The sequence below is a fragment of the Xenopus laevis genome, chromosome 3L (assembly GCF_017654675.1).
Source record: "Xenopus laevis strain J_2021 chromosome 3L, Xenopus_laevis_v10.1, whole genome shotgun sequence".
NCBI classification, from domain to species: Eukaryota; Metazoa; Chordata; class Amphibia; order Anura; family Pipidae; genus Xenopus; species Xenopus laevis.
The window spans coordinates 21,494,381-21,522,323 of NC_054375.1; the positions used below are offsets into that span (position 1 = coordinate 21,494,381).

General features: G+C 38.4%; 1 protein-coding gene across 2 annotated transcripts; it reads right to left on the minus strand.

Moving 5' to 3' along the window:
- Window positions 1-1,697: 1,697 nt before the first annotated feature.
- On the minus strand, window positions 1,698-27,521 carry ccdc69.L (coiled-coil domain containing 69 L homeolog). Of its 2 annotated transcripts, none has more exons than NM_001127849.1 (9): window positions 27,315-27,452; window positions 17,820-17,877; window positions 16,386-16,540; window positions 11,773-11,860; window positions 10,562-10,635; window positions 6,752-6,853; window positions 4,485-4,604; window positions 4,027-4,124; window positions 1,698-2,924 (listed from the first exon to the last, which is right to left on the minus strand). In NM_001127849.1, exons 1-9 carry the CDS (start codon window positions 27,360-27,362, stop codon window positions 2,771-2,773), a joined length of 897 nt encoding a protein of 298 aa, NP_001121321.1. In that variant the 5' UTR covers window positions 27,363-27,452; the 3' UTR covers window positions 1,698-2,770. The 2 variants fall into 2 exon arrangements, with proteins under 2 accessions (NP_001121321.1, XP_041440741.1); XM_041584807.1 differs by lacking the exon at window positions 1,698-2,924 and adding an exon at window positions 3,383-3,666 and having other exon boundaries at window positions 27,315-27,521.
- Between the last annotated feature and the right edge of the window lie 422 nt (window positions 27,522-27,943).

The following is a 27,943-nucleotide window of genomic DNA, read 5'->3' on the forward strand; positions in this document are numbered from 1 at the left end:
TGCTGACATTGGGAAGGCATGGATGTTCAAGGGGCCCTGGCCACCAATTTTCTTATAATGGGGGGGGGCCCTGGCCACCAATTTTTTTTCTCATGTGGGGCCTAGCCACCAATATTTTTTAATGGGGGGGCCCCGGCCCAAATGTTTTTTAATGGAGGGCCCTGACCACCAATATCTTTTTATTTTTTATTAACATGTGGGAACCCTAGCCACCAATTTTTTTGTTTGTTTTTTTACTGTGTGGTGGGGGCGGACCTGTGTGGTGGGGTGGACGGACCTGTAGGTGGGGCTTGCGGTGGGCGCAACCGAGGGGGCCCAGGAAATTATTTTGTATGGGGCCCTGTGATTTCTGATGGCAGTCCTGCCCTCTTATACCAAAGTACTTGCTTATCCCCCTGTACTCTCAACACCCAAACTCTCCACACTTCTTCACCCTATAGCAGAGCAGGTTGCTTGTGCTTTGCTAAGCTAACCCCCCCTCTGTCTTTTTGGGGCATTTCTCTAAACAACCCATTTTTTTCCATTGACTTTGACAGGGAAGATTTTTCAACTGCTGCCACTCTTACAGCTTTGAAGCCGTACTCACTGAACTTGAATCCAGGCCTGGACTGGTAATCTGTGGGTTCTGGCAAATGCCAGAGGGCTGCTATAGGGTCCCATAGAAAGTCAGTATCTAGAGGGCTGTTGGGGCCTCTATGATGTGGGCTGATTGGGCCTCTGTGTACTTGAAATGCCAGGGCCTATTTTGATTCTCAGTCCGGACCTGCTTGAATCACATAATCATTGGGTGACCAGGGTCCCCAAACTCTTCACAGTTGGTCACTGGGGGACTATGGATAAAAGTGGAAAAAGTAGACAGAGCCACCAACAGCCAATCAGATTTCACTCACTGAATTTCATTTTTTTACATTTAAAACTCTCTAATTCTCACACTATTGACAGGGTCCCCAAACTTTGCAGAGTTTGTCACCGGGTTCAAGGTTAGATCAGATTTTACCTATTTAATTTCAATTGAGAAAGTTTTATCTTGATTTTAATAGGCAAATTAAATTAACTGCTGTGATTCTTACATGTTTAACGCCAGTGTCCCCAAACTTTTCACAGTTGATCACTGGGGGGGACAACGACGAAAAGTTTGGAAAAGTGTGTAGGGCCACCAAGACCCAATCAGATTTCAGCCATTACATTTCATTAAGTTATATTTAAACTGCTATCTTTCTCACAATTAATGATAGGATTCCCACACTTTGCAGAGTTGGTCACTGGGGGACTGCAGTTCAAGGTTATTTAAAGTGGGCAGAGCCACAAACACATTCCATCCATTACATTTTATTGGTTTAAATTTAAAATGCGGTCATTCTCTTTCAAATGGGGGTCACTGACCCCATCAGCTAAAAACTACTGCTTTGTGAGGCTACAATTATATTGTTACTTTTTATTATTTTTCTTTCTATGCAGACCCCATTCTCTTCATCCTCTCATCTCTTGTTCAAACTACTGGCTGGTTGCTAGGGTAAATTGCATTCTAGCAACCAGATAGCTGCTGAAATACGAACTTGGAAAGCTGCTGAAGAAAAAGTTAACCGAAAAACCATAAAGTTTAAAAAATGAAGAAGACCGACCACATCTATATCATACTAAAAGCTAAATGTGTACCCAGTATAAGTGTGCTGCTAATTATTTTCAAAACACAAAGACATGATGAAACCATTTAATAGATAAAACACATTTCCAGCAAAAAAAATAAGGATAAAACTTCTGTTAAATAAGTGCTTTAAAACAATGTTACAAGTATTTAAATAAACAAGAACTGGGAGTTTTCTTGACATTGTTATTTGTTTACATATGGTACACATATGGCTTGTGGAAAAGTGCTGTAGTGCACCGAACAAAACCCAATTTTTCCAGCTAGTAATGACCCAAAATTGGAGGCTGTCTAAATAAGAACCCAAAATGTTCTCAAGCTAGGAAGACCATCAAAGCCTGTGTTATGCAGTATATTTATAAAAGTTGTGTTGTGGGTGGGTAGGCCTCTCCAATACACGGAATAAAACTCTTAGCCTTTCTCTGTGTCACACCACCATAAAATAACCTCATAAACCATTAATTTAAACCCCTGGCATATATTTTTTACACAAACCAAAATTACTAATCATGAGTAGCTTTGAGCCCAAAAATATACACTGAATGGACTCTCGGTTTATCACCCTCTCTCTAAAAATGCCTCTAGCAGTCTGTTCCAAGTTGGACTTAACTGATAGAGTTGCCACCCTGGTGAGTCCAGGCTCTAATGGGTCGTAGCCCTTTTTTTAAAACTACCACAGGACAATATAACATCTATAACATCAATACTCAGTTTGTTCAGAGACTCTGCTCATTACAGTCACTTGTTGATTGGCATGCATGATAATTAAAGAACCCCTGAAAACTGGTCCCATGCTCCCTCTTAATGTAAAATGAATAAAAACATTTATAGATTATAATCAGTCAGGTGACATTGTTTCTAACTATACTGAAATAAAACATCATATAAAGTGGAAGCGCTCGCACTGCTGGAGATTAAAGTCAGGAATAGAGGCCTAGGATGCAACATGGGAATACTGGCATCACTGAAACAATAAATACAGAATGAATAAAATCTTCATAGTTATATATACTGTAAATGTGTGTGTGAGAATCTCTATGTCTCTCAATTGTCAGTTACACCAATGTTCAGTTTGCGTTGTATTCACAATGATATTCTACAGCTCAGCCACCCCTTATAGCACCATCACGGGCAGCTCCTGTGCAGAGAGAACTGCTGAGTGATGTCGCCAATTACGGCTCGGTATAGATTCTGTTCCTTCTCCCTTTCCAGTTGTTCACAGCGATGGGTCTGCTTCTCTAGGGTGGTTTGGATGCTTAGCAGCTCCTCAGATAAACGCCTGCACGAGAAGGAAATAAAGTGGAGGAATAAGGTGACAGCAATACAGAATACACAATGATCTACTTAATACTCCATGGCAATTCTGATGGAATGGGGGTGTAAGTATGTGAGCGGCAGCATGGAGCACTGAAAATCCATGATGAAGAACAGAGGAAGTGATAGTGAGAGGAAGGAGCAACTACGACTTGGCCCAGCTCAGGCATATTTAGGTCATATACAGTTATGGGACCTGTTATACAGAATGCTTGAGACCATGGGAGTAAATTCGAGACCTGGGGTTTTATGAATAAGGGATCTCCATAACTTAAGACTACTTAAAAGTAATTTAAGCAGTAATTAAACCCAATAGGATTGTTTTGCCTGCAATACGGATTAATTATATCTTGGGACAAGGTACTATTTTTTTTTTTTTTTTACATATTCTTTATTTGGTTTTTCTTTTTCAAAGAGGTAAAACAAAGACAATATACAGAAAGAAGAAAACATAAAATAATAAGAATAATAAAAAATTATATCAGAAGGGTGTGACCCCTGGTTGCATTCACAAGATGTATGTACAGTCAATGCAGTCAGTAGTACATAATATTTGACATTATCTCTGGAACAACATAAGTAGAACCCATTGACAAGGTACTATTTTATTTTAAGTTTGATCAAAACAGATTATATGGGAGATGGCCTTCCGGTAATTTATAGCTTTTTGGATGACTGGTTTCCAGATAATACTGTAGATCCCATACCTGTAGTACACAAGAACCACAAATAACCTGTAAAATATATTCTTAGAACTGCTGCTCAGTGAAGATTCTAGTGTCACATAACTCAATTAAACATTGTGTATTGTGCAAAATAAAATACCACTCACTTTAAAATTCGAGGATTAGAGGTCAAGGAGAAACTCCACATCCTTTTTAATGTACATGTACAGTCATAACTTCTTGGTGAATTTTTCTATTTTACAATACAGTTACACACTCTCCTACATAAAACAACATACTGTATAAAGATGTTTTTAATTTACCATTCATTCAATTATAATTCTGAAATATATATTTTTTATTAAGTCTCAATTGAAAAAGAATATGTTTCTAGAAACCTACACAGTGATGGCCCCTTGCTTCTGTGTTTGAACTTTCAAGGCTTCATTTTCCTGCTGCAGTGTCCGGCTTCTCTCCTCAAGCTCCAGACTTCTCTCCATCTGCAAAAAAATAAGGGCCACGTGTAAGGGAGATTATCTACAATCTGGATACAAATTCAGAAATTCGGTACCACTAAACTTTTGGAACATCTTGTGCCAACACAGGGCTGCATTTTTAAAGGGAAACTAAATTTTAGTTATAGAAGAGTTATTGTAGCTGAATATTTCTAAGAATTTATTGATGGAGTAAAGTCCTGCAATTTTGGTGAACGAATGCTTCCATAAACCAATTTTTGCTTCACTGAAGTCCTTGGCTATAGCTGCTGCCTTGAATTTTAGCTCTACTTAAATATATACGACCATTATTCATATTTTTTAAAGGATAAATATTCTTTCTTGCTCTGATGCCCAGTAACTCACTGTAGATTTGTGCCTTTGAAGACGCTTGTCCTGCTCCCGTATTAACTCGCTTTTCATTTCAATAACGAAGTGCAAGCTTTGGAGCTCTTTTTCCCAGAACTGGCCCGGGCTTCCATAATCCTGCGTGCAAAGCAAAAGGATATAGGGCAGTTCTGAGAGGGTTAATGACAGTTGATAACATATACATGATAACATACATGATAAATTAACTGATTGGAGGGGGATATATAATAAAGAACTAGTGCATAATTTATGCTGTTGTACTTGTACATACAGTCATATGATAAAGTTTGGGAACCCCTCTTAATTCTATGGAGTTTTGTTTATCATTGGCCGAGCTTTCAAAGTTGCAACCTCCTTTTAATATATAACACGCCTTATGGAAACAGTAGTATTTCAGCAGTGACATAAAGTTTATTGGATTAACAGAAAACAGGGCCGGAACTAGGGGTAGGCAGAGTAGGCATGTGCCTAGGGTGCAAAGCTGGAGGGGCGCCATGTACGCGCCTCTGCTATCCCCTAGTCCGGTCCCTGCTCTCGCATTTGTGCGAGTGCGCATGCGCGAAAAATACTAGTGTGCATGCGCGAAAAACAACGTATTTTTCGAGCATGCGCACTTGTGTCTTTTCGCGCATGCGAACTCGCATATTGGGCTCTTTGCCGGGCCAGGCTACCTAGGGCGCCTGCCCGCGTTGGCCCGGCACTGACAGAAAATATGCAATATGCATAATAACAAAATTAGACAGGTGCATAAATTTGGGCACCCCAACAGAAATATTACATCAATACTTAGTTGAGCCTCATTTTGCAAATGCAACAGCCTCTAGACGCCTCCTATAGCCTCCTATATAGGGTTCTCAAAGTTTTTCATATGACAAAATATATATATCTTAGGACTTGGGATAAGTGAAAGTGTATAAGTGAAAAAGAAAAATGTGGTTTTATTCAATGTTTCGGGTCTTACTCGTGAGCCGAAATGTTGAATAAAACCACATTTTTCTTTTTCACTTAAACAAGTCCTAAGAGTGCGGTTGTTTTTTTGTTGCTATAATACTAATATTTTTTAGTACCAGCACCTAGGCAGTTACATGGTGATCTGTGTGCACCAGGCCTGTGTTTGTATAAAAGAAAAAATTTTGCCTTGAGAAAGGTCCCATTTGGGACCGAAACGTCACGTCGGTTACACAAATAATAATAACCTATTCATGAAAAATCCCAGTGTTGCTAGTCTTCTTTTGTTTATTGATTTCTTTACCGTGCACCTGGGTTAACATAAGTAATGGAGTGCTGTTCTATACTAAGATATATATATATATATATATATATATATATATATATATATATATATATATATATATATATATATATATATATATATATATACACATACATACATACATACATACATACATACATACATACACACACACACATATATATATATACACACACACAAAAGGTTGAACATGTGTATTTTTCAACCTAACTTACTTTGTTACTATGTAACTATCAATCTATGTTTTGGCAAGATTTATAAATATAAATATATTGTCATTCTTGCTTAGAGTTATCAATGTTATTCAACCACTTTATCTACTTGTGTAAGAACTATGCACATTGTATTCTATACAGCTTATCTGTTATGTAAACATGTACCCTATTTCAACTCCATGGCTGCCCCCATGGCTACCCAGCAGTTTATTTATATAAACAGTAAAATCGTTTCTTTAGAAAACACACAATTCCAGTGCAGGATGACAGTACACTCAAAAGTATACATAACCCTTTCAGTTTTCAGTGTTACTGGTCCTTTAAATTAACCAGTTGGTCTTTGGCCACTTATTTATATATATAATAACACTAATGTAATATTATGAATTACAGGGATTAGAGACAATGGAACCTATTTCTAAATATAGCATGACATAGCTTTTTAGTTAAATGTTTCTATTTCACCTTTTCTTGACTAATACATTTGCCCTCCACTTCAGAGAACAATGAGTTATTGATCATTATTTTGCAATTCTTATCTAATTATTTAATGTTTTTTTTTTAATGGTTTCACCAGAATTCAATCAATTGGCATGTGCATATATTGCTCCTGGTCTAGTTTGACTGTAGACATCAGATTATCATCATTACATTATTTCCAAAATGTGTCAAAATACAAGTGAATGCTTTTTTAACTCTTCATAAAAAGAAGGCTTTGTGTTACTGTATCTGGTTGTGCCGGCATCATTGTTTGTAAGCAATAGATAGATCAGTACCTGAATGTGCCTCTGGTAGTCTTGGCTCAAGATAGATTCTTCCACCCTCTTCATTTTCTCTCGAAAAGAAGCCAGCTGGGAATTTAACTCATCCACGCTTTCCTACAGAGAGAAGCACAAAATGGGTTTGTTAAATTAGAAAATATAACTATGTTCTTATGGACAGACTATATTGAGATACCACACAACCAGGACTTTAACACTATAAGTTGAAGATCCTTTGTGTGTCAATATACAGCTACTCCACCCTTAGCTAGTAGAATGGTTACACATAAAATGGAACATTTGACGCATATCTTAGTATATATACCCACATTCCCCCCCCGGGGTAAGTGGTAGCTACAGGGTTCCCGCAGTACCTTGTGTCAATTCCTGCAATGCTGAATAGGGCACACATGGCACTCGCATACTGAATGCTGGAAGTGACGCCAACCAAAGGTAGAACATTTTTATCGCAACTGTGTCCGATTTGCGATGAAGTTCAAACACAGTTGCGCTAAAATTAACATGTCAGCCCCAACTGTGCCAGATGCAACTCCTCTTGTTGACGCTCACGTTCTGAACAAAATGCAAAACAGGGAAAAGGTGCTTGTGAACTAAAGTGCAGTCACTTTTGTTTATAAATTACCCCTATAATGTGCAACAATTAGCCAAATTCTTTGTTAAGCCTTAGTTCTCCTTTAAGGTGCATAGACATCTGTACCAAGTCTCATTACAGACAGGGCTGGATTTCAGCGCCCGGCAACCCTAGAGCGCATGGTCCTAGTGCCGGGTCACGAGGTCCTAGCGAGGCAGCCCACACCACTCTAGTGAGAGCACTGGGGAGTTGCACGTCCCCAGAGTTCCTCGGCAAGCGGATGGGCGGCATGCTGTCCCTACCAACTTGCCACCCTAGGCCCAGGCCTTTGTGGCCCTACTACAAATCCGGGCCTGATTGCAGAGAAGTTACTAAATATTACTAAATATTATTAATTCGCCTTCTATTTCTGACTCTTTCCATTGATCTCTACATCATGCTAAAAATTGATTTAAAAGTGAACAGCCCCTTTAAAAACAAATTGATGATTTTTTGACTGTTAAACGCTGAATTGCTATTTGTCATTGCTGGTTGTCATTGACAGCTGCACTTGTGCGTAGGGCCTGCTATTAGAAATCACAGGGCCCCGTACAACCAAACCCCATCCCAGCTATTGATAGTCAGGGCCCCCTTATAAGTTAAAAAAACTCTGGTGCCAGGGCCCCCCTTAAAAGTTTTTAAAAAAATTGGTGGTCAGGGCCCCCCTACAAGTTAAAAAAACAATTTGTGACCAAGCCCCCCTTTAAGTTAAAAAAAAAAAATAGGGCCCCAAAGAATATTTTTTTAAAAAAACATTGGAGCCAGGGCCCCCCTTACAAGTTAAGAAAAAATTGAATATTAGAATAATACATTGGTGACCAGGGGATTAAAAAAAAAAACACAAATTGGTGTTCAGTAGACTTGAACTCATGGCTTCAGGACTTCAACTTTAAAGGACAATTTTCTGGGGGTGTTAGGCACTCCAAATTACTAAACTGAGACCACAGGTTTGTACTGCATAGGGTAATACTGTGCAAGTACATGCAAAAATTCTGCACATGTACCTGCCCAGAGAGGCACAACAATTAAACAAGATGGTGGTGTGGCGCTGATAGGTACTACAGCAACTCGGACCACACATTTTCACTACCTTCTCTTTATATTTATCACAAAGGACAGTTAATCTTGTTTTGGATAAATAAAAAATGTAATGCATAAAGACTGGCGTGACTGGATGTCTAACATAACAGAACACAACATGCTGCTTTTCAGCTCTCTAACTCTGAGTTAGCGACTTGAAGGGGCACCACATGGGACATAACTGTTCAGTGAGTTTGCAATTGATGTCAGCATGCAGCTCAGATTCAAAAGCAACAGTTATGACCCATATGTCCAATATGTAACCAATCAGTGGAAACCAAGAGAGCTGAAAAGCAGGAAGTAGTGTTCTGACTATTATGTTACACATCCAGTCACTCGAGCCTTTATAGATTTTTGACTAACTAACTATTGAAAATTTTTTATTTTGCACAGCCTTCTTTTTACCCAGTTTTTATTTTTACACTGAACAATTGCTTTAAAGGACATTTATTAAACTATATCTTTTGGGCTTCTGTGCGAGCAACATCCATGACAGATGTACATCCAGGATCACACTAAACACATGGACCCTCAGAAGATGGTGTAACAAGATCCAATACGGAGAGCTCCTATGCACAAATTTGAAGACCGGGATCATAACTTTTATACCTTTTATAAAATATGGCATTTCTATCTTTATTTATTTATTACTAGGTTTAATTCTTGAAAAAAAAAAAGTAAAAGTTCTCTCCGGAGTTTATTTATTTATTTATTTTTTAAATTGATTTTAAAGCATAAATTTCCCTGATTAGGTATATGATCTCTCACTGAGTTTTGCAGTGTAGCCTGGCTAGATGATATTGGATATGAAGACAGCATTCTGCAATTTCAATCACATGGTGGCCCTGCATTTAGTGGCTGTGATGACACTTGTCACCAAATAGGTCTACTTGGCAATCCAACTTGGCTGTTTCAATATAAATAGATCTCACCAGTTCAAAATATAGAAATATGGCTTCTGAGGGACAGGTCCTGGAGATTAACCCAAAGGAACAACCAGAAAGATTAAAGGATAAGTAAACCTTAAAAATAAGTGAATGAAAAATTAATGAGGGTGCAATGTACACATTTATTTTTTTTTAAATTCCAAGATATTAAAGGATACCTATCCCATTAACATGAATGAATTTTGTTACAACGGCACCACCTGCTGGTCATTTTTCAACCAGTTTGACCACCAATTAGTCAAGTAAATTGTCAGGAGAAAGAAAGAGGCTGTTCTTTTGTTCTTCTGTTTAGGAAAGGTTTCTAATTTTTTTCCTAAGCAGAAGAACATCAGAGAAGCCCTCTACCTTCCTCCTGACAACGTCCATTTGCTTATTTTTAAGGCTTACTTAACCTTTAAGGTAGGCTGAAAGTGCTGAACAGTCCATCACTGTACATTAAATATACAGAGCCTGCATATGTCCAAGGAACACCACAGTGCCAATATCCTCACATTTAACCTTAAAGGGTGCATTAACCCTTATAACTGAAAATGAAAAAAATTAAACATTTAAATAGGACAGATCTGGAATGAGAAGTTACAATAATATTTTGTTTGCTACTAGAGAAAATAAGTCCTTTTAGCTAAAGCAGTGTTGATCATGGAACAGTGAATGGCACAATATTATGTATAAAGCCAACAGATTACACAGAAGACAGCGTGACAGAATATTGCAACAGACTAAAATAATGATTTAAATGTACCACAGATTATCTACTTTTTCCTTGTAACTGGATCCTGAAGAGCTCAGCCATAGAAAAAGGCAGAAAAGCCCAGGTGCTGCTGCAAAAAGTAATATCAGCATAAGGAACACGGAGCACTCATGGGACTTAATTTATGTGCAAAACTTTAATGGTATAAGTTGGCTTTTCGGTCCAGCACAGAGGACCTTTATTGTGATGTCTTGATAAAGGTCCTCTGTGCAGGACTGAAACGTTGACTGGCACCATTAAAGTTTTGCACATAAATTTAAGTCCCATGAGTGCTCATATAATGAAAGTTACTTATTACAATTTCTTTCATTCTGCAAATATTTATTTTGAGTATATATCCCCTTTAACAAATATCTTCCAGTTTTCAACCATATGAAGCAGGTGCAAGTTGATGAAATAGAACAGTAACAAAATACCTGTAGTGCATCTGTTAATTGCTGGTGAATTTCTGTGAGAGACGACTTCTCCTGCTCATAAGACTTTTGCAGCTCTGGAAACCAAACAAGCAAACGTTATGCGAAACAGAACAACAAAGGCTTTTTATCAAGTCTAGAAAGTCAGAAGAAAAGTACATATTTGCCATATTTTTACATAAGTGCTGGGCCAAATCAGTCTGATCTAATCCATGGTCCACTGGTCCTCCTCTAATGTTATTTTCTAACTTCCCGATAGATAGATAGACAATTTTAGGCTAAATATTGGTCAAGCATCTGCTTGGCACCTTTATTGGGCAGTGGATGGCCAGCTTTACACTCTGCAGTACAGTCAGGGATAGACCCCAAACCAACTTCAACACCATTCACACACAAAACTCACAAAAAATGTTTCTAATATATTTATGTACTGGCTAATGTTCTGGCTATTATGTTAGACATCCAGTCACTCCAGTTTTTATACATTACATTTTTGGCTGATTTTTTATTTTGCACAGCTATTTAACCAATTTTTATTTTTACACTGAACTATTCCTTTAAAATGTTGCCGCCCTAGTCCCAGGTCATTTTACCCTGCCTACTGCTCCACTCCCCAGATGCAGAAAGAAAGGCTTGTTGGAAAAAAAAGAAAGAGTCTCCAGCTTTATTGTAAGCAGTTAGTGCTTTCAATGAGCATTATAATGTCAACATTTCCAGAATTATTGTGCTTAGTATATAAATATATCTGTGTTGGCTTTGTTCCGTGATCCCTCACTGCACAGACTGAAAACTGGTATTATAAGTTCCTTTAATAACACTGTTTGTCTGGTGGTTCACTCAACATCAGATCACATCCCTTTATGGATTTCTTACTATATCATTATAACACAATTGGGTGGCTATAGCAGATGATAAGGAAGATTGTGGTCAGCCAGCCAGTGAGATTGTGGCAAGAGTAACACCTACATAATAAGACCTGATTGTTTGCAATATTAGGGTAAAATTAAAAATGAAAGCTTACAACCCATAAATAACCAGAAGGCATTCTCCTTCCACAGAATTTAATTTAGTGAGACAATGTGAATTATTTATCACATTTATTGACCTGTTTATAGTGGTCCCTTGTATTTAAAGGATCGATTGAAGCTGTGTATAATGATTTATACTGTATCATTAGTGATGTTTTTATAAATCTGTGTGTGACTTAACTGTACCTGCAAACATCTCCTCCATCTCTGCTTTCATGGTGGCCGCCTGCTCTGAAAGGAGCTTTACCGTTTCAGCATCTCTATCTTTCTGGGCCTGAAATAAAGAATTGGTTGAATTTTCAGACTATATACTGTATATAGGTACTTCTTTAGATGCAAAGCAGAGTGGACAGAAAGTAATCCTTGAGTCAAACTTAATTTCAGCTCCAGCTGCTGAAGAGTTTTGGATGTACTGAACCTAGGATTCAGCTGTATCACATGCTGGTTTAATTCCCCAGATGGGCAGGTAAAAATCCAATCCAAACCAGTGCACCATCAAAATTCCAGGTTGGTACACCCTACTAGTCAGGGCTGGTCAAATGCAACAAAAAATAGAAATACTGTATGAATAGAGATTTCATAAGGGTGATAAAAACTGCCATTTCTGTCCTTAGACACCAATGTTTTATATAGTGCCCCCCCCCCAATGGCTTGCTCAGCTTATATGTATTGGGCATCTCAGAACAGTCATTCTCTTCATAGCCCCCCCCCCCCCATTGTGATAAGATTATTATTATCCCAGGGATCAGCCTGTTTTTTTAAATGATAAAATGTTTTTTACATTAAATAGTTTGGCCAAATCAAGCAAACCAAACAAGGAAATCTTATTGTGTATGCCCAGCTATAGATAAAGGACCAGTGTAATTTACAGTTGCCAAATCAGTTGTGTTCAGTACAAGGGAATATCAATGCTTTCATAATTTATTGGCCTCTCTCTTTGTGTACAGGTCTGAGAAAACGAGGAAAGTAATTTGATAAAACCCATAAAGTTTGCTCAACGTCTAGTAACCTATAGCAGCTCAGAGCAAGCAATCTAGCAATTACCGTATTAAAAAACAGCTTGTTCATTGCTTAAATACAGGTTAATATGGATTACAACTGGTGAAATGTATTACATTTTCCAAGCTGTTCTCAATATGGCCATGCTTATGGAATGTCATTACTAGCCACATACATTTGCCCATATCTCCATATATATCAAACAACACCCAAAGGATCAATAGGAGATACCCACTAGCTTTCATAAAGGATTTATACCACAATATCATAGGAAAAAAAGGTTTTAGTTAGCCACTCTGTGACAATTCCAGCTAAAGCAAGACTCAACTTGAAATTAAAAAAGCAAAGCAAAAATGAACAATAAGAGATCAAAGCTATATTATATACAGTGCTACATACTGAACAAGGTTGTACAGCACTTCTCCACTGAGTTAATAAAGTGATGTACAAACACTGACATGTCTTGTTCAGAAAAGGGCTGGACATTCCTCAAAAGGCTAAGTATGATTCAGTTATTATCCTGGGGCCAAGTAATCAGTGTCCACTGTGTGGGTGACAAAATGAGCAGATCTAACAGTGTACGTATCATTAAGCTTTAAAGATTAAATGTTAATACTCCTGCCCCTCAGAAAAACTTGGTTATGAAAGCTTACATGCCATTCTGTATTTAGAACAGCTAGAAAGGAGCTGAATGGGAAAATATATGAATATTAAGGATGCACCAAATCCGGGATTCTGGCTTTTTCTGCAGGATTCGGATTCCGCCGAATCCCTCTTCACGGCCGACCCGAATCTGAATCCTAATTTGCATATGCAAATTAGGGGTGGGAAGGGAAATTGTGTGACTTTTTGTAACAAAACAAGGACGTCTAATCTGTTTTTCCTTTCTCACCCCTAATTTGCATATGCAAATTAGGATTCGGATTCGGTTCGGTATTCGGCCGAATCTTTCATGAATGATTCGGGGGTTCGGCCGAATCCAAAATAGTGGATTCAGTGCATCCCTAATGAATATATAAAATGTTACTTTAATTTCTGGTGAAAAGATAGCTAAAGATAATGAAGTGTTTATTTATAGTAGATTCAGTAGGTTGATGAGTAAAATTAATCTTTTCTTCATCCAATTAACTAAAATTACCTTATTGCCATAGCGAGGAGATATATATATATATATATATATATATATATATATATATATATATATATATATATATATATATATATATATATATATATATATATATATATATATATATATATATATATAGCAAAGAGGAACAAAGGCAAGAGATGTGCAGGTATGGTAACTGCAATGAAGCCCCAGGGTAGAGGCATGGTAGGCATCTAAAACTTTGAGTTAATTAATGTATGTAGCTAAAAGGCATTGGGAGAGTGTGAATGGATATTTTTACAGGAGAGGTGACAAATAATTGGCTTTATAGAGGAAAGAAATAAATGTGTAACTATACGGACATTATGTATAAACAAGAGATAAGAACAAGCCGGAGGGGTCACACAAAAAGCAGGATCCCTGGGTGTTATGTATACTGTATTTTCAATCCTGTTTTTGTACTTATTCTAGGTTGACTGTGGCTGTTTAATACTCTTTGCAAACCTGGAACATATACAGAATGAAAAAAGAACAGTGTGTTGAAATGGAAGGCTAATTAAATACTTTTGCAGGATACCAGAGGGTGAATTCTGTGCCTATCGGTTGTCTCTTAAAGCAAACTACTTTTAATATTTGAGTTCTCCTTTATATTCCTATTCAGCTCTCTTTATGTTTTTCTCTGTTACAATTCCGTTATAGATGTATCAGTAATGTGCAGGAGGATATTATGTTTATGGTCAGTGGTGTTGTAATGTTGTAATTTTTTATAGCTTCACAGCAAAATAGTTTTGTACACCACCAATTGGCTGAAACTTCCCAGTAATACTGGTCAGTCTCTTAAGATACATTCAGCCATGGGCCTCCAAGTTAAAAACAACAAAAAAATGACATGAATAATTGATAGTCATTAAAATGTTTCATTATCCTTTATTTTATGTGAGGGGTCTGCATCCTTCCATGCTGCCATCAGCTGATCTAGTCACTGTACTGAGTGTACTCAATACAATACACAAACAGACCATATTCCTAGCAGTGACTATTTCAGTGTCGTCTTCATTATGCAAGAATCAACAAAATCCTGAAAATGATCATCATGGAGCCCACGCTCAATAAAATGCATACGTGTATCTTTAACAGCTGATAACATTCATGTGCAGTTAATTTGTTGTTTGCATACAGTGTGACCACGACTAATTAACAAATGTACTGTTTGGTTCAACCTCATGAATGCTATTATACTGTACAACAAACTTCATTCTTATCATCTACATCACGTGGTTAAACAGCATAACTTTTAACTCTTTAAGTCATAGACAACAGCTGCTATGCCAAAAGAAGTGCTTTGGAACTCAGAGGGAAACATACAATATGCTATTCATAAGCATGAATCACTGTGATACAAATGTGACATGGCAGGCCATGTATGAATGTGAGTGTGATCAAGTGCATTCAATATGGCTCCTTAGTTATAAAATGGATGTACTGACATTAGCAGGAGAACAAGGAATAGTAGGAGTTAAGGTAATAGACTCAAACATATAAATATGTTTATTAAGGAGGAAGCTCATATCTTATTCAAATAGTTATAATCAAAATACACAGCAATTATTTTCATTCGCATGGTTATTTGCATTTTCATGGTCATTCTCATGGCCATGTCCTGGGCATGTAGCCATTATTATTATTATATATGTCTATGTGTAATGATCTATTACTTTGTTATTGTACCAATATAAAAAGGAGCTCAGCTGGGGGGGCTTCGGGACTTCATCTACAAGCAGACGTGGTCTGCTTGTAGATGAAGTCCCGAATTGGTCTTGTAAGGACCATTGGCCGATTGATGTGCTCTGGGAGTCGCTGTATTTTATTTGGGCCCGGGGTCCCCCAGCTGATGTTCCTCTCAGAAGTCTTTCCAGGCAATGTAGTGTGGATTAGCACACCCACCTTATAGATAAGTAAAGATATGCCTGGTGCACGTGGGTGGAGGCTCGGCAACCCCCCAAAGCAGTAATGCAGAAAGAACCTCACGGCACACAGGTCTGCATGAAGTTTTCAGTGATTTATTGAAGCGGAAGCTAGAAGCTCGGCTAGACGTTGCGTTGTCTTCAAGCGGTATTGTATTACTTTTCTTACAATATATTATTCTTCTCTAATGATGATCAATGTGTGTGTGTTTTATTTCCACCCCTATATTTGTTAAGTCTGCTGGGGGAAGTGCTCAGTTAGACATTTAGTTTGTGATAAATCTGCCAAGGGAACTTGTAGCAAGACAATCACGTATAGAATTATACCCAATTACTTATCTGGGTACCATCGGGCACTAATTTGCTCTCTTCAATCAAACCCAGTATTTACTCCTTTTGGTAGATAATCTGATTCATTAACAGACCCATATATGGCTATTTATATTTATATGTATATAAATAAAGTAACATGTATTATTTATATTATGACAGCCTTGAGTTGTCTGGGATACCTCATTCCCATATGACAGTAATTAGTCAGGGCTCATTCTTCCATTGTGAAAAATGTCTTACAGCAGTGTGAAGATACTTCAAAGCAGCCAACATTCCAATGTTTATTGAAGAAAAACATAGACTTTTCCTACTAGACTGTCATTTTGACTGTAGGGATAATAAATCAGGTTTTGGGTGATTATAACTTATGAAACTAAGAATTCACATAAGACCTGTGCTTGTAACACCAGTGTTCGGGCTTCCACATCAGCTTTGTGGGCATCTGCCAGAGCAGTCTTCTCCTCTTGGTGTTTCTGAAGGATGTTTCTAATCTCCTGCTCATATTCCTTGATCTTCTGTAGCAGCTCATTAGGTCCTTGACTCTTGGCTGTGATTTTAAAGAAACCAGAGGTTCAGTTTGCTTCATAGCTTTCTAAGTCAGCTGCTTCCAATTGTTCTGTGGCTGACTGCCAACAAATTTTAAGGACCATAATTCATAATACTTGCACTTCTTTCTGTTTTATCAACCTAAGCTCACATTTAGAAAGGGCAAATCAAGTTGATTTAATACAAAGAAAGTTGCTTAGGGTCTCTATGAAAACCACATGATTTCAGTTTGTGATTTCTGGGAGTAACCAATGGGCAGTTATTCCTTTAGGAAGAATATCCTCTAAAGTACAACATTCAAGTAACTCTCAAATTAAGGAATATATATATATATATATATATATATATATATATATATATATATATATATATATATATATATATATATATATATATATATATATATTTACATGGCTGATGTCACACCAAGACATTAGTATCTGTTAGGGATAGCTGACTTGAAATGAATTCCTTATTTTATTTGGTGGAACATAAAAGCCCAATTTTCCCATGACTTGCTTCTAGTCAGCTACAAATCCAAACTACTAATTTTCCCGAATGACTGTAGTTTAACTATTTAAATGTTACAATCATAAGCCCATAACCATCAGTGGAAACCTGTAACCTACAACTCCCAAAATGACGGTGTATGAATATTGCAAACAAGAAACACAGCAGCTTTTACATTATATAACTGTATATTAACTTAGACGTATCACATTTTTAACACAAATCAGTTTGATTATAACTAAAGTTATAAAGCTAGTGAAGGCATGTCTGCTGAAACGTACTCCACAACAGTGGCAGTAGACTGGCAGTCTTTCCGATCATCAGCATCCAAGTAGTTAGTGAGCATTAATGGGCTACTGTAATAGCCCCAAAGTTTGCAGCAGGTCTAGTAACACACACAGTCAGATGTCTGCTATGGTTCCCACAGAATAGTAGATGTCCTTTCATGATCATTCACATTTACTGGCACTCGACCTGCAGGTGGCAGTAGTATAGCCCAGCAGGAAACAGCTCAAGAAGAATGAATTCCCCTGAATAAACATAAACTTTGGATGTTTTATTTTGGATTCCAGGGTCCCAGTATGTTTGATGCTATAGTTGCTTTGCAGTCTGGAACATGGCCTGTGCAAGAGGAGCTTTGGATGTAGGGAGAATGCTTGCATGCCAATGTAGGCATGTTGATGGGATCATTGAGTGAAAAATGATGTCATCCAGTTAAGTGTGGCTGAGGGTATAAAGATGATCTAAAAATGGGGGGCATTGCATCTTACCATTTAAGTCATTCAGCTCCTGAGATGACGGCCCTTCTTTATGTGCTTTTTGCCGCTTCTGTTGGAAAATAGAAAAACACGGGATGAGCACATCAATCTTGGGACCAGATGTACCTTAGCTCAGTGTCCCAAAAATGTGGGACGCTGAATTTCCCATGAATGGAACTGCTATACTGTTGCTGATGTCTGCCAATTGTGCCTCCTACAAGCTACACTGTTGGCCATACAAGGGGCATTATCTGCACCAAACAGTCAGTCAGCAACTTAGTCAGTCAGCAACTTAATGGTTCATGTATGGGTCAAAAATGATAATGTTTGATTCCTGGGCACGCATCCATCAGATATCATTTGGGCAGGTTTATATTGAGAAAGGACCCATTGGGCCATTGATTTGATCTTCTAATATTATCGCCATACAAGCAGACCTTTAGGTAAACAGCCAGCTTATACTTCCCACTTTCATATCAACTACTGAACAGAGCAATATGTGTGAAAACAAATCAAGTTGTAAGCCATCATTTTTTAACGAATGAACAAATGTATTAAATCTCAAAGCAAAACATAACATTTACTTTACATGAATAAACACAGTGATACATCAATATAGAATTAGCAAATCAGAGGTAGTGCCTTAATGCTCACGTATGTACCTCTACTCCTACTCAGCTTGTACTAATGGCTCTTCCACAAGGATACAAATCAAGGTCTAATCTTTCCAGTCCTCAGTGCTTTTCAGCTACTTATATCTAATAACCAACTAAAATGTAAGCTGAATTTTTGACCTTGTCAGACTTTTGTCTTTGGTTGAGACTAAAAACAAAGCTTACATAGTTAATTTAAAAAAAAAAAAAAACAAAGTCCATCAAGTTCAACCCCCCCAAAAGACTCCAGTGCATATATAAATTATAAACATAACGATGCCTATACTAAACTGACTGTAGATCATAAGATCACAATAGACTTGGATATTATGCTTGCTCAAGCTGAATAGTCATGTGGCTTGCTCCATAAGGGACTATTTATTAAACCTTCCGTGCTTAGTTTAGACAAGTGGACTCTTCTCTAGACTACTGTACCATCACATCAAGTGAAATAGGAAAATAGGAAATAAATTCTGTTTCTAATATAATGTTGAGAGGTGACTTTTCTTGCTCAAATTAGCCCTGCTGAGTGCACTCTCTTATTATCTCCTAATAGCAGCTCTTGCAGACCTTTGAAATTTCTATTAAATTAACACGGAGTGCAAGCCAGACAGACATGAAGCTTATTTGTGATTCCCATCACCTCTCATCTCCAGGGACACAAATCCTGAGCTTGAAGCTAATGAAGAAGTGAAACTTTTGCCCTACTTTTGCACTTCCTTCTGTAAAAGTGATTTGTTAATGGTTTCCTGTATTATTAGGTTGTATCCTAAAAGTACTCATATTTCTCCTTATTACAGTTCAGACATTTGCTCTAACCACCATATTAAAGTTCAGATGTGTGTGTGGCTACTTCAAACAGCAGAGAAGGTTATATTAGTAAGAGCACCACAGATGCTTCAAAAAGTAAAGGAAATTATATACTGTTTATGTCATTTTAACCTAATTTCTGTCTTGGTATGGGAACCAGGGGTCGATATACATAGCGGGTGCCCCCAGGCCTGCTGTAATTTGTCGCCACGTACCCTCCCCTTTATTCGCGCAAATTTTCAGAGAAATGAGGATTGGCACACTGGAAGTTTAAAAACTATCATATCTCCTGCACATCTATAGTGTTTCTGAACCAATGTGGGTGTGGTTGGGCAGCATGCCTCCCCCTAAAATCCTGCCGACCTAGGCCTAGTTCTTGGTGGTCTGTCCATTAATTCTGGCCTGATGAGAACTTTTACACAAAAATGGGTAAATATCATAAAAAGCATCATCATAAAAACATATTTTAGAGAGACTCACCATGTGAATGAGGAGGCTCAGGTGCTCTGCCCCAAGCCTTCAGCATAAGGGAGCAGACATCACCGTATTTGTAGGGTAGGCACTCAAAGAGCAGTCCTCCAGGCAGTAGTAGTAAAAACAGGTCTTTATTGAGGTACAGGTGTAGATAACAGCCTTACGCATTTTGTGTTCTCACAACACTTAAATCATAGGCTCATAGAGTACCTCAATACTGCTCTTTGAGTGCCTACCCTACAAACAATATGGTGATGGCTGCTATGCTAAATAACTATGCTAACAATCAATGATCAGCAGCATAGGGAGAAGGGCAAGGAAGCAGGCATATACAGAGTTTGAGTGGAAAGTATGCTATGAAGCAGTTTATTTTATCTATTTATTCATGTATTTGTGTATTTTATTCATTGATTTGTAGTCAAACTTTTAAAGACCAATAACCCAGTGAGACAAGAGGCTGGATCTATGTCCACATTTTCCAGAGAGAAAATGAAAATGCAGAAACATTCCATATGTTGCTTCCCATTATACTTAATGGACAGTAACAGTGCAATAATTTGAAAGTGGTATGCTTTAGTAGGAAGGAATTGGGTCCCCCCAAATGATGCTCTAATGCAAGAAATTAACATTCCCTGCCTTATAGTGCACTATTATAAACTTTTGTAGGTAAAGGATTCAGAGACCCTTACCTATAGGATAATGAGAACGTGGAGGTCAGCACCCTCCAGATGAGACTTTTGTAAGCTTAATTGCTTCATTAAGTTAATAATCACAGTAAGGAGCTTCACTCAAAGTCCCAACTAACAATATAGTTCGACCACTAGTGGTAAATAAAACTTTGTATGCATATCTACTCTGTTATACACTGGCTGGAAGAAGCTCCCACCTCTATGAACTCTTTATCAAAGTCAACTCAGTAAAGGCACAGTAGAGTAAAGTGATTGATAAGGTTCACACTTTATTCTGTAGATAAGCAACAGAGGAACTTTGGTAGACAAACAATACAAGGGTCAGACTAGTGAACCCCACCAAGGGGTCCCCAGTATAGGGGTGTAGAGGGATCAGTGACTCACAATTCAAAATAAACTTCATGAAGGAACGGACTTATGCACCTGATATCAATGGCAAAATCATTGGTATATAATGTTCCAAGCATTAAATTACGATCAGGCCTTAGATACAGAACTCCCGGTGTATTGTTTAATAGAAACAAATGCAAGAGCTGTTGTGACCTATTCTATCAAGAGTCTAAATGGCCATGTTCGTCAGCCTCAGCTTCTTTGTTAAGCGAGAGCCAACATGTCCATATATGGCACATGTAAAGTTGGAGTCAGAAAGCTCTGTAAATTACCAAAAGGTCAAAAGAGGGTTCGGAAGAAGCCGAGGCTGGCAAACATGGCACCCTGTGCTCCGCTGTTGTGAGGGTCAGTATTTCTAGAGGGGACACAATTCTGGTGTCACATTTGCAGAGGGGAGGTGGGGCAGTGGGGACTTTTAGCTGGGGGGGTTAATTCTCATTCTCAAATTTAACATCAAAAAATAAAAGTGTTTTAAAGTAATAAAAATATAATGCATTGTTGCCCTGTACTTGTAAAACTGGTGTGTTCAGGGTTGGACTGAGGGTCCCCAGGCCCACCGGGGCTGCTGCCTTAGGCCCCCTTCACGAATGTGTGCGCATGCGCGGCAGGAAGAAACACAGGGTGCGGATCTGGGCCAGCGAGGCCCACCCAGTCTAACCCTCGCTGTGTTTGCTTCACAAACACTACTATTGTTACAGAAAAGATACAGAAAGCTCTATAGAACATAATGGTGTTATCTGTTATCCACTATTTAACTTGTGCCATTGCTACACAGCAGATTGTTTATATGAGCTATAGTATAGCAAACAGATCAGTTTTACCAGTGCAAGGCAACAGTACATGATATTTTCATTACTTTAAAACACTGTAATTTTTTGGTGTTAATGTTCATTTAAGGGATGCTTTGGGTCAACAAGGATATTTTGTGACTTTGGGGTCCGTTTTCTAAAGTGCGGTAAAAATATGCGCACAAAATACAGACAAATTTATTGCTGAATATGTTTTCGCTAGTTTACTAACCTGCGGTAAATATAAATTTGCAAATTTCCTTGCACAAGTTTTCCTTGCACAATACGTTTTCCCCAGTTATCGCATTCGCTGAAAATAACGCTACATAACATTGCTGCCTGGTTTACTAAACAGCGATGTATGTAGTGGCGTAAAAGTATTTTTTTCACCAGAATATTGTCAAGGGGCAGGAAATATCCCATAATATTTTTTTTTTAACCCATCATTCTGCTGACAGGAGAGAGATCTGTAGCTATTGCTGTCAGGATGTTTTGGCCTCTGCTTCTATCTGCTGCAATAGCAGCAGTTTCAGCTCAGAGGCGTATTATTAGCAGCGGGCATCACAGTCAAGGATTCGTCAGCTTCTACGATTTTTTTGGTTTCATTGTGATTGGCGACATTAAACTGTGCATTTATATGAAGCAAAGGGATTGATTGGTATTTCTTGTTCATACAATTCTATTGGCAGAAGGGTTTATATGATGCATACATGTTTGGTTGGTGTTACTCTGGTAATGTAATGGTTGGTATAATCATCAGTCAATAAAGTTTATGAGTTTTGAAGATGCATTTCTGGCCATAAATGTCACAGTAAAAAATTGGCATAATAACCGCCATAAAACAAGACTATTTTATAGCATAAATATTCGCAAAAACGCAATTTGTTGCCCGAAAATTCGCAACTCGCTAAAATTACCACTAACGTAAGATGGTTCGTTAACGTAGTTACTGCAAGTGATCGCAATGACTTCTGAGCGCATCATGGTTTAGTAAACTTTAGTCAAATTTACCGCACTTTAGCAAAAGCCTTCAGTGTCCTTCTTTAAGTGGGGGTAAAAGTGGAAAAAAAAAGGTGCAATAGTGCTTGCTGAAAAGCAGAGCAAAAGTTTGAAGTGTTCATTAAATCTCCCACAATTTCGACTCGACAGATACTAATAAATAACATACAATAGTACTGATATGCTCACTTACTGCCCAGTAATGTATAACAAATTAGCTAAATTCAAGGTTAAAAAAAGGTTTTTAGAGAACAAGACAACTAGGCATTTCACCTATATGGTAGTAAAAAAAGAACGAGTGCATGCTAGTTATCATATCTAGCATATCTATTCATGACAGCACCCTTATACAGAGGCCTAGAATGCCAAGAATGCCATCCCAGTAAAAGCAACCAACTGCCTTTCCGCTAAACTGGTTCATTCTTTACAGCTCTGAAAAGTCATTCATCCCCCACCCCAGCACTAAGCAAGCAAAAGCTTTTAGGTTCACATTTTAGGGGCGTTACTATTGAGGAAGCAGAACTTTGAACTGTTGGAGGGCCCAGGACATATACGAACCCAACTGGGCCGAGGGTGTTTCTGGCTTTTATAAACCAGTCATTACCAAGTCAGAATCATGTAATTTATAAAACTTGGTCAAAGTAGAAAGTCAAGAAAATGATAAAATTCTATTTTATTCTGACCTTTGAGTAAATCTGACCATATTAACATTTGAACTTCTACACATGATACGGGTTCTTTTCTTTGTTTGTGCTTTTGGAGGACAAGAAAGACTATTTGATTGGAAACATGATGTTGTTGGATGCCTTGTCAATGACTGGGTGACTAGGTTTTATGAACTTGGATAATACATGCAGATGGGTGGAACACAGAGCACAAAACAACTTAAGCTCAACTCTTAAGCTGGCCATAGATGCAAAGATCCGATTTTTCGAATTAGCTATAAAGAATAAGTTAAATACTTATACCCCACCCCCTTGTCATTCTCCCTGCTCCACTGCTTTGGACAATATTTAAGGTGACCATTCTATGCAGTAAGTATGGCAACTCCCTGTTACTGCAGGATACACGGACAGAGGGGCTTAAATATGAGAGACTTCCAACAAATACAGGGGATTTGAGATGTCTGTTTTAAATGAGGGTCACTGACAAAGACCCTCTGTGCGGATACATTTTTATTGTTATTATTACTTTTTATTATTTATCTTTCTATTCAGACACACTCCTATTCATATTCCATTCTCCCTTTTAAATCACTGCCTAGTTTGCTAGGGAAAATTGGACCCTAGCAACTGCTACTGAAATTCAAAACTGGAGAGTGTGAACTAAAAAAAAATGTGTAGTTCCAAAACGCCAAAAGATAACTCTAGTTTGACTGTGAAAATCAGAGACATGAACGTATTCAAAGCCCAAAGAGAATAGTTTAACTTTAAAAAGACAGTAAAAGTTCATTTTGATATTCTCCTGTATCTGTTTTCAAAGGATAACAGAGGTAATTTACAATAATCCTGCACATTCGAGTACTTAAAACATAGTCCTAAATGGTGTAGTTTTCTTGTGTTTAGCCAAAACAAAGTTGCATTCTTGTCTATTGACACTAGATTATATTTAGTTAAAGGGGTTGTTCACCTTCCAACACTTTTTTCAGTTCAGTTGGTTTCAGATAATTCAGCAGAAATAAAGTGTTTTCCAATGACTTTCTATTTTCTATGTGTGACTATTTTTCTAATATTTAAGTATAAAGTTTCATTTTTTAACTTCTAAACCAGCTCTGGGAGGGGGGTCACCGAGCCTCTAAGGGTAAGGGCACACGGGGAGATTCGGGAGATTTAGTCACCTGGCGACTAATCGCCTCTTCTTCTGGGCGACAATCTACCCGATCTGCCTTCCCCTAACTTCTCGCTGGCTGTAATGAAAATCGCCAGCGGTATGGCACTCACCAAGTCGCCCCACAAGGAAACTTCGGGCGACTTCGGAAAACGAATGGGCCGTGAGTGCCATACCACTGGCGATTTTTTATTATAGCCGGCGGGAAGGTAGGGGAAGGCAGGTCAGGGAGATTGTTGCCCAGAAGAAGAGGCGATTAGTCGCCAGGCGACAATCTCCCCTTTAGCCCTTACCCTAAACTGTTCTAAATTGATACATTTAGTTGATACAGTACATGTAGTTGGTACATTTCTTATCTTTGTCCCTGCTGAGCAGAATTCCTGAGTTTCATTAAATGCAGCTGTTAGACTTGCACAAGGGCAGCGGGGGCCATGTTGGACTTGCACAAGGGCAGTGGGGGGGACACAGGGGACTTGCCCCTGTGTGCATGGTATGAAATATTCCTTGCACCTTACTTTCACTTATTTCCATACTTGAAACATACAGACTTGTGGACAGGAAGTGAATGTTTTCATGCAATATGACTTCCCCCGCCTTCTGAAAAATATTATATTTTATGTGTATCATGTAAACATTAAATAAACAAGACAGGTTTTGCTTCCAATAAGGATTCATTATAGCTTAGTTGGGATCAAGTACACGGTACTGTTTTATTATTACAGAGAAAAAGTAAATCAATTAAAAAAAATTGGATTATATGGATAAAACGAAGTCTATAGGAGACGGCCTTTCGATAATTTGGAGCTTTTTGGATAAAGGGTTTCCAGATAACGGATCCCCTAACTGTATGTCAATGTTCTCCTTCCCAACTTCCTGCTTTAACATTATCTTTATCCCTTGGACCCTCACCACCTACACCTGCAGGCCCTATGACCAGGAGCAGGGAATCATGCACATGCATGTGAGCTGGGGGAAGAATAAAGTTCTTGCTGGACCCTCTCATTCTACAACAACAGTGGGGTCTACTCCCCCTATTGTTACACCACTGCCTTAACCAGGGTTGCTTATTAATAAATACACATGGCTACTCATAATGAACACAGCAGAGCTCTCAAGGGGGTCACAGAAAAGTGCACCACTCCCCCAAAATAAAACCTGTTAAACCTTTATGTAACATGGCTTAACCACTTACTATTCCTAAATTCTGCTTGTCCTGTCGCCACAAATTACCTGAGTGCTCAGAATAAGTATCTTTCTATAGGCTTTTCTATAGAACAGTGGTATCTAGCAGCCATGGTTTTATTTATGCTTGCACTTGTAAAACCTACAGTGCATGGACTGTATTGAGCACCTAAGGCCTATGGCACACATTGCGAATGCCCCACCTATCATCGTACTGGGGCCCCGGGCCCACAGCCTCAGTTGCCCCTACACCATCAGCAGGGCCCCCAACCACAAAGCCCCCTCTGGCTACTCCAGCCACCCCATTCCAGCCACAACCCCCCCCCCCACTGCATACCTTTCGGGAGTGTCAGCAGCGAGGGCCACAGAAGGAGGCTGAGGCAGAAACTGGGATCAGGGAGGGAGGTAAGGAGAATGGCAGTGCAGGGGGCAGGTCTGTGCCGGAGGGGCCCATAAGAGCCGGAGCCCACACAGATATTTCCTGGTGTCCCACCGGCCCAGTCCGACCCTGACCCTGCTTGCAGAAAAAATACTGATTCAGCCCTTTCTGCTCCACTCTTATGCATTTTTATGTCCACAATTATGCTCTCTGATTTGACAGTGCAGCCCCCCCTCTCAACCCTGTCAGAGCACTGAAAAGGTAAGTATTGGGGGGATGAGGAAGTGGCATCTGGAAGGTCATTGAGAGGCCTTAGTCTAGAAGGTCCAATGTATCAATCTGTCAATGGCTGGGACCGTAAAGATATCTATTAGGAAGGTTTAATGATAAGATGATATCTGCCAAGAAATAATTGGCTTTGGATGCACCACAGACAGACAGATATAATTTGTAAATGTATTTCCACGATTATGTCAAAATCCACTTGCTTCATTCACTCGATGTTAGGCATATAATTTACATATCCCTGTGGAGTAAGTGGTTTGGCAAATACACCTGATGTGTCATGACCATCCACAGCTTTAACCCAGGGTCACAAAGAAAGTCTGACCTATGTCCACTGTCAATAGGGTTCCTCCACATGTCCCCTCATGAACAGCTTGCCCACCCATCATAACCTCTATCTTAATGCTAAAGTAAAGCTTAGTAATGAAAGCAACTTTGCAGGTGGACTGCATTTGCATTAATTTATTTAGTGCAGGCCTGTGTTTAAATGAGCTAATTTGAAATGTTTTTAACAGAAGGGAGGCTGAAAAACATTAGTGGGACTGGAGTTAAATTAGAGGGAGTTCCTTACAGAGAGAATACATTTATTCTTTAATCGACTTCACTCCAGGGGCCTTAATGATGCAGAGGGCCTAGAATCCTTTCTGACTTTGATAAAACTGGCCACGGAAATTCGAATAATGAACACAAAGGGGAAACAAAACATTAATTTCAGGATAAAATAGCAGATTTTCAGTTAAAGAAGAAATATACGTATATGCTTCACAATTCATTAATAATAATAAATCCCCAAATCTATGGGCTGTTACCAAAATATCATCTTATTTAGCAGCCAGAGACTTATGGAGAGGGTCTTAATTAAGCAGAATCTTGAACCCCATTACAGCTAAGCTTATAGACAGTTAACTCTTTCACTATTCAAGCCTGCCTTGTAGTGAATGGGTTAAGCAGAAGTTTGAACCTCAAGTTCAGTTTCCTTCTATTGTGCTAGTAAGTTAAAAATTGAAACTTAAAGCAAAAATAAACTTTACCTTCTTCCTGAGTTGGGGGCAGCACATTTTACTGGTTTTGGAGCCCATGAATGCACCCGGCCTGCGAGCTTGCAGCTTCCAGTGCAGTATAGGTCACATCTCTAACCCCACTCTCACTCTTCCTTCTGCTTTGACTCTGGCTGGCTGCCTGCCTTTCCACACACACACCCCTTTTACACACTAACTAAACCTGCAGTCTGCTCTGAACTTTAGGCAATACAAAACTATTGTGGCCGTAAATACTAGAATAGCAGCACCCAGCAGTGGCAGGCAAGCTGCAGGGGCACGGGAGACAGCTGCTTATAAATTTTTCTAGCGCACACATTTTTTTAGGGAGGGGTAGGAAGGGGGATGCAGTCATAGTTTGCACTAGTCAAAATAAGACCATATATATTGTATGTATATACATGAATACACTTTGATTTTTTTCACCAATGAACTCGGTGTTGCTGGTCATTTCTATTTTCATTATATATATATATATATATATATATATATATATATATATATGTATGTATATGTATGTGTATATATATATATATATATATATATATATATATATATATATATATATATATATATGTATATATATATATATATGTATATATATATATATATATATATATATA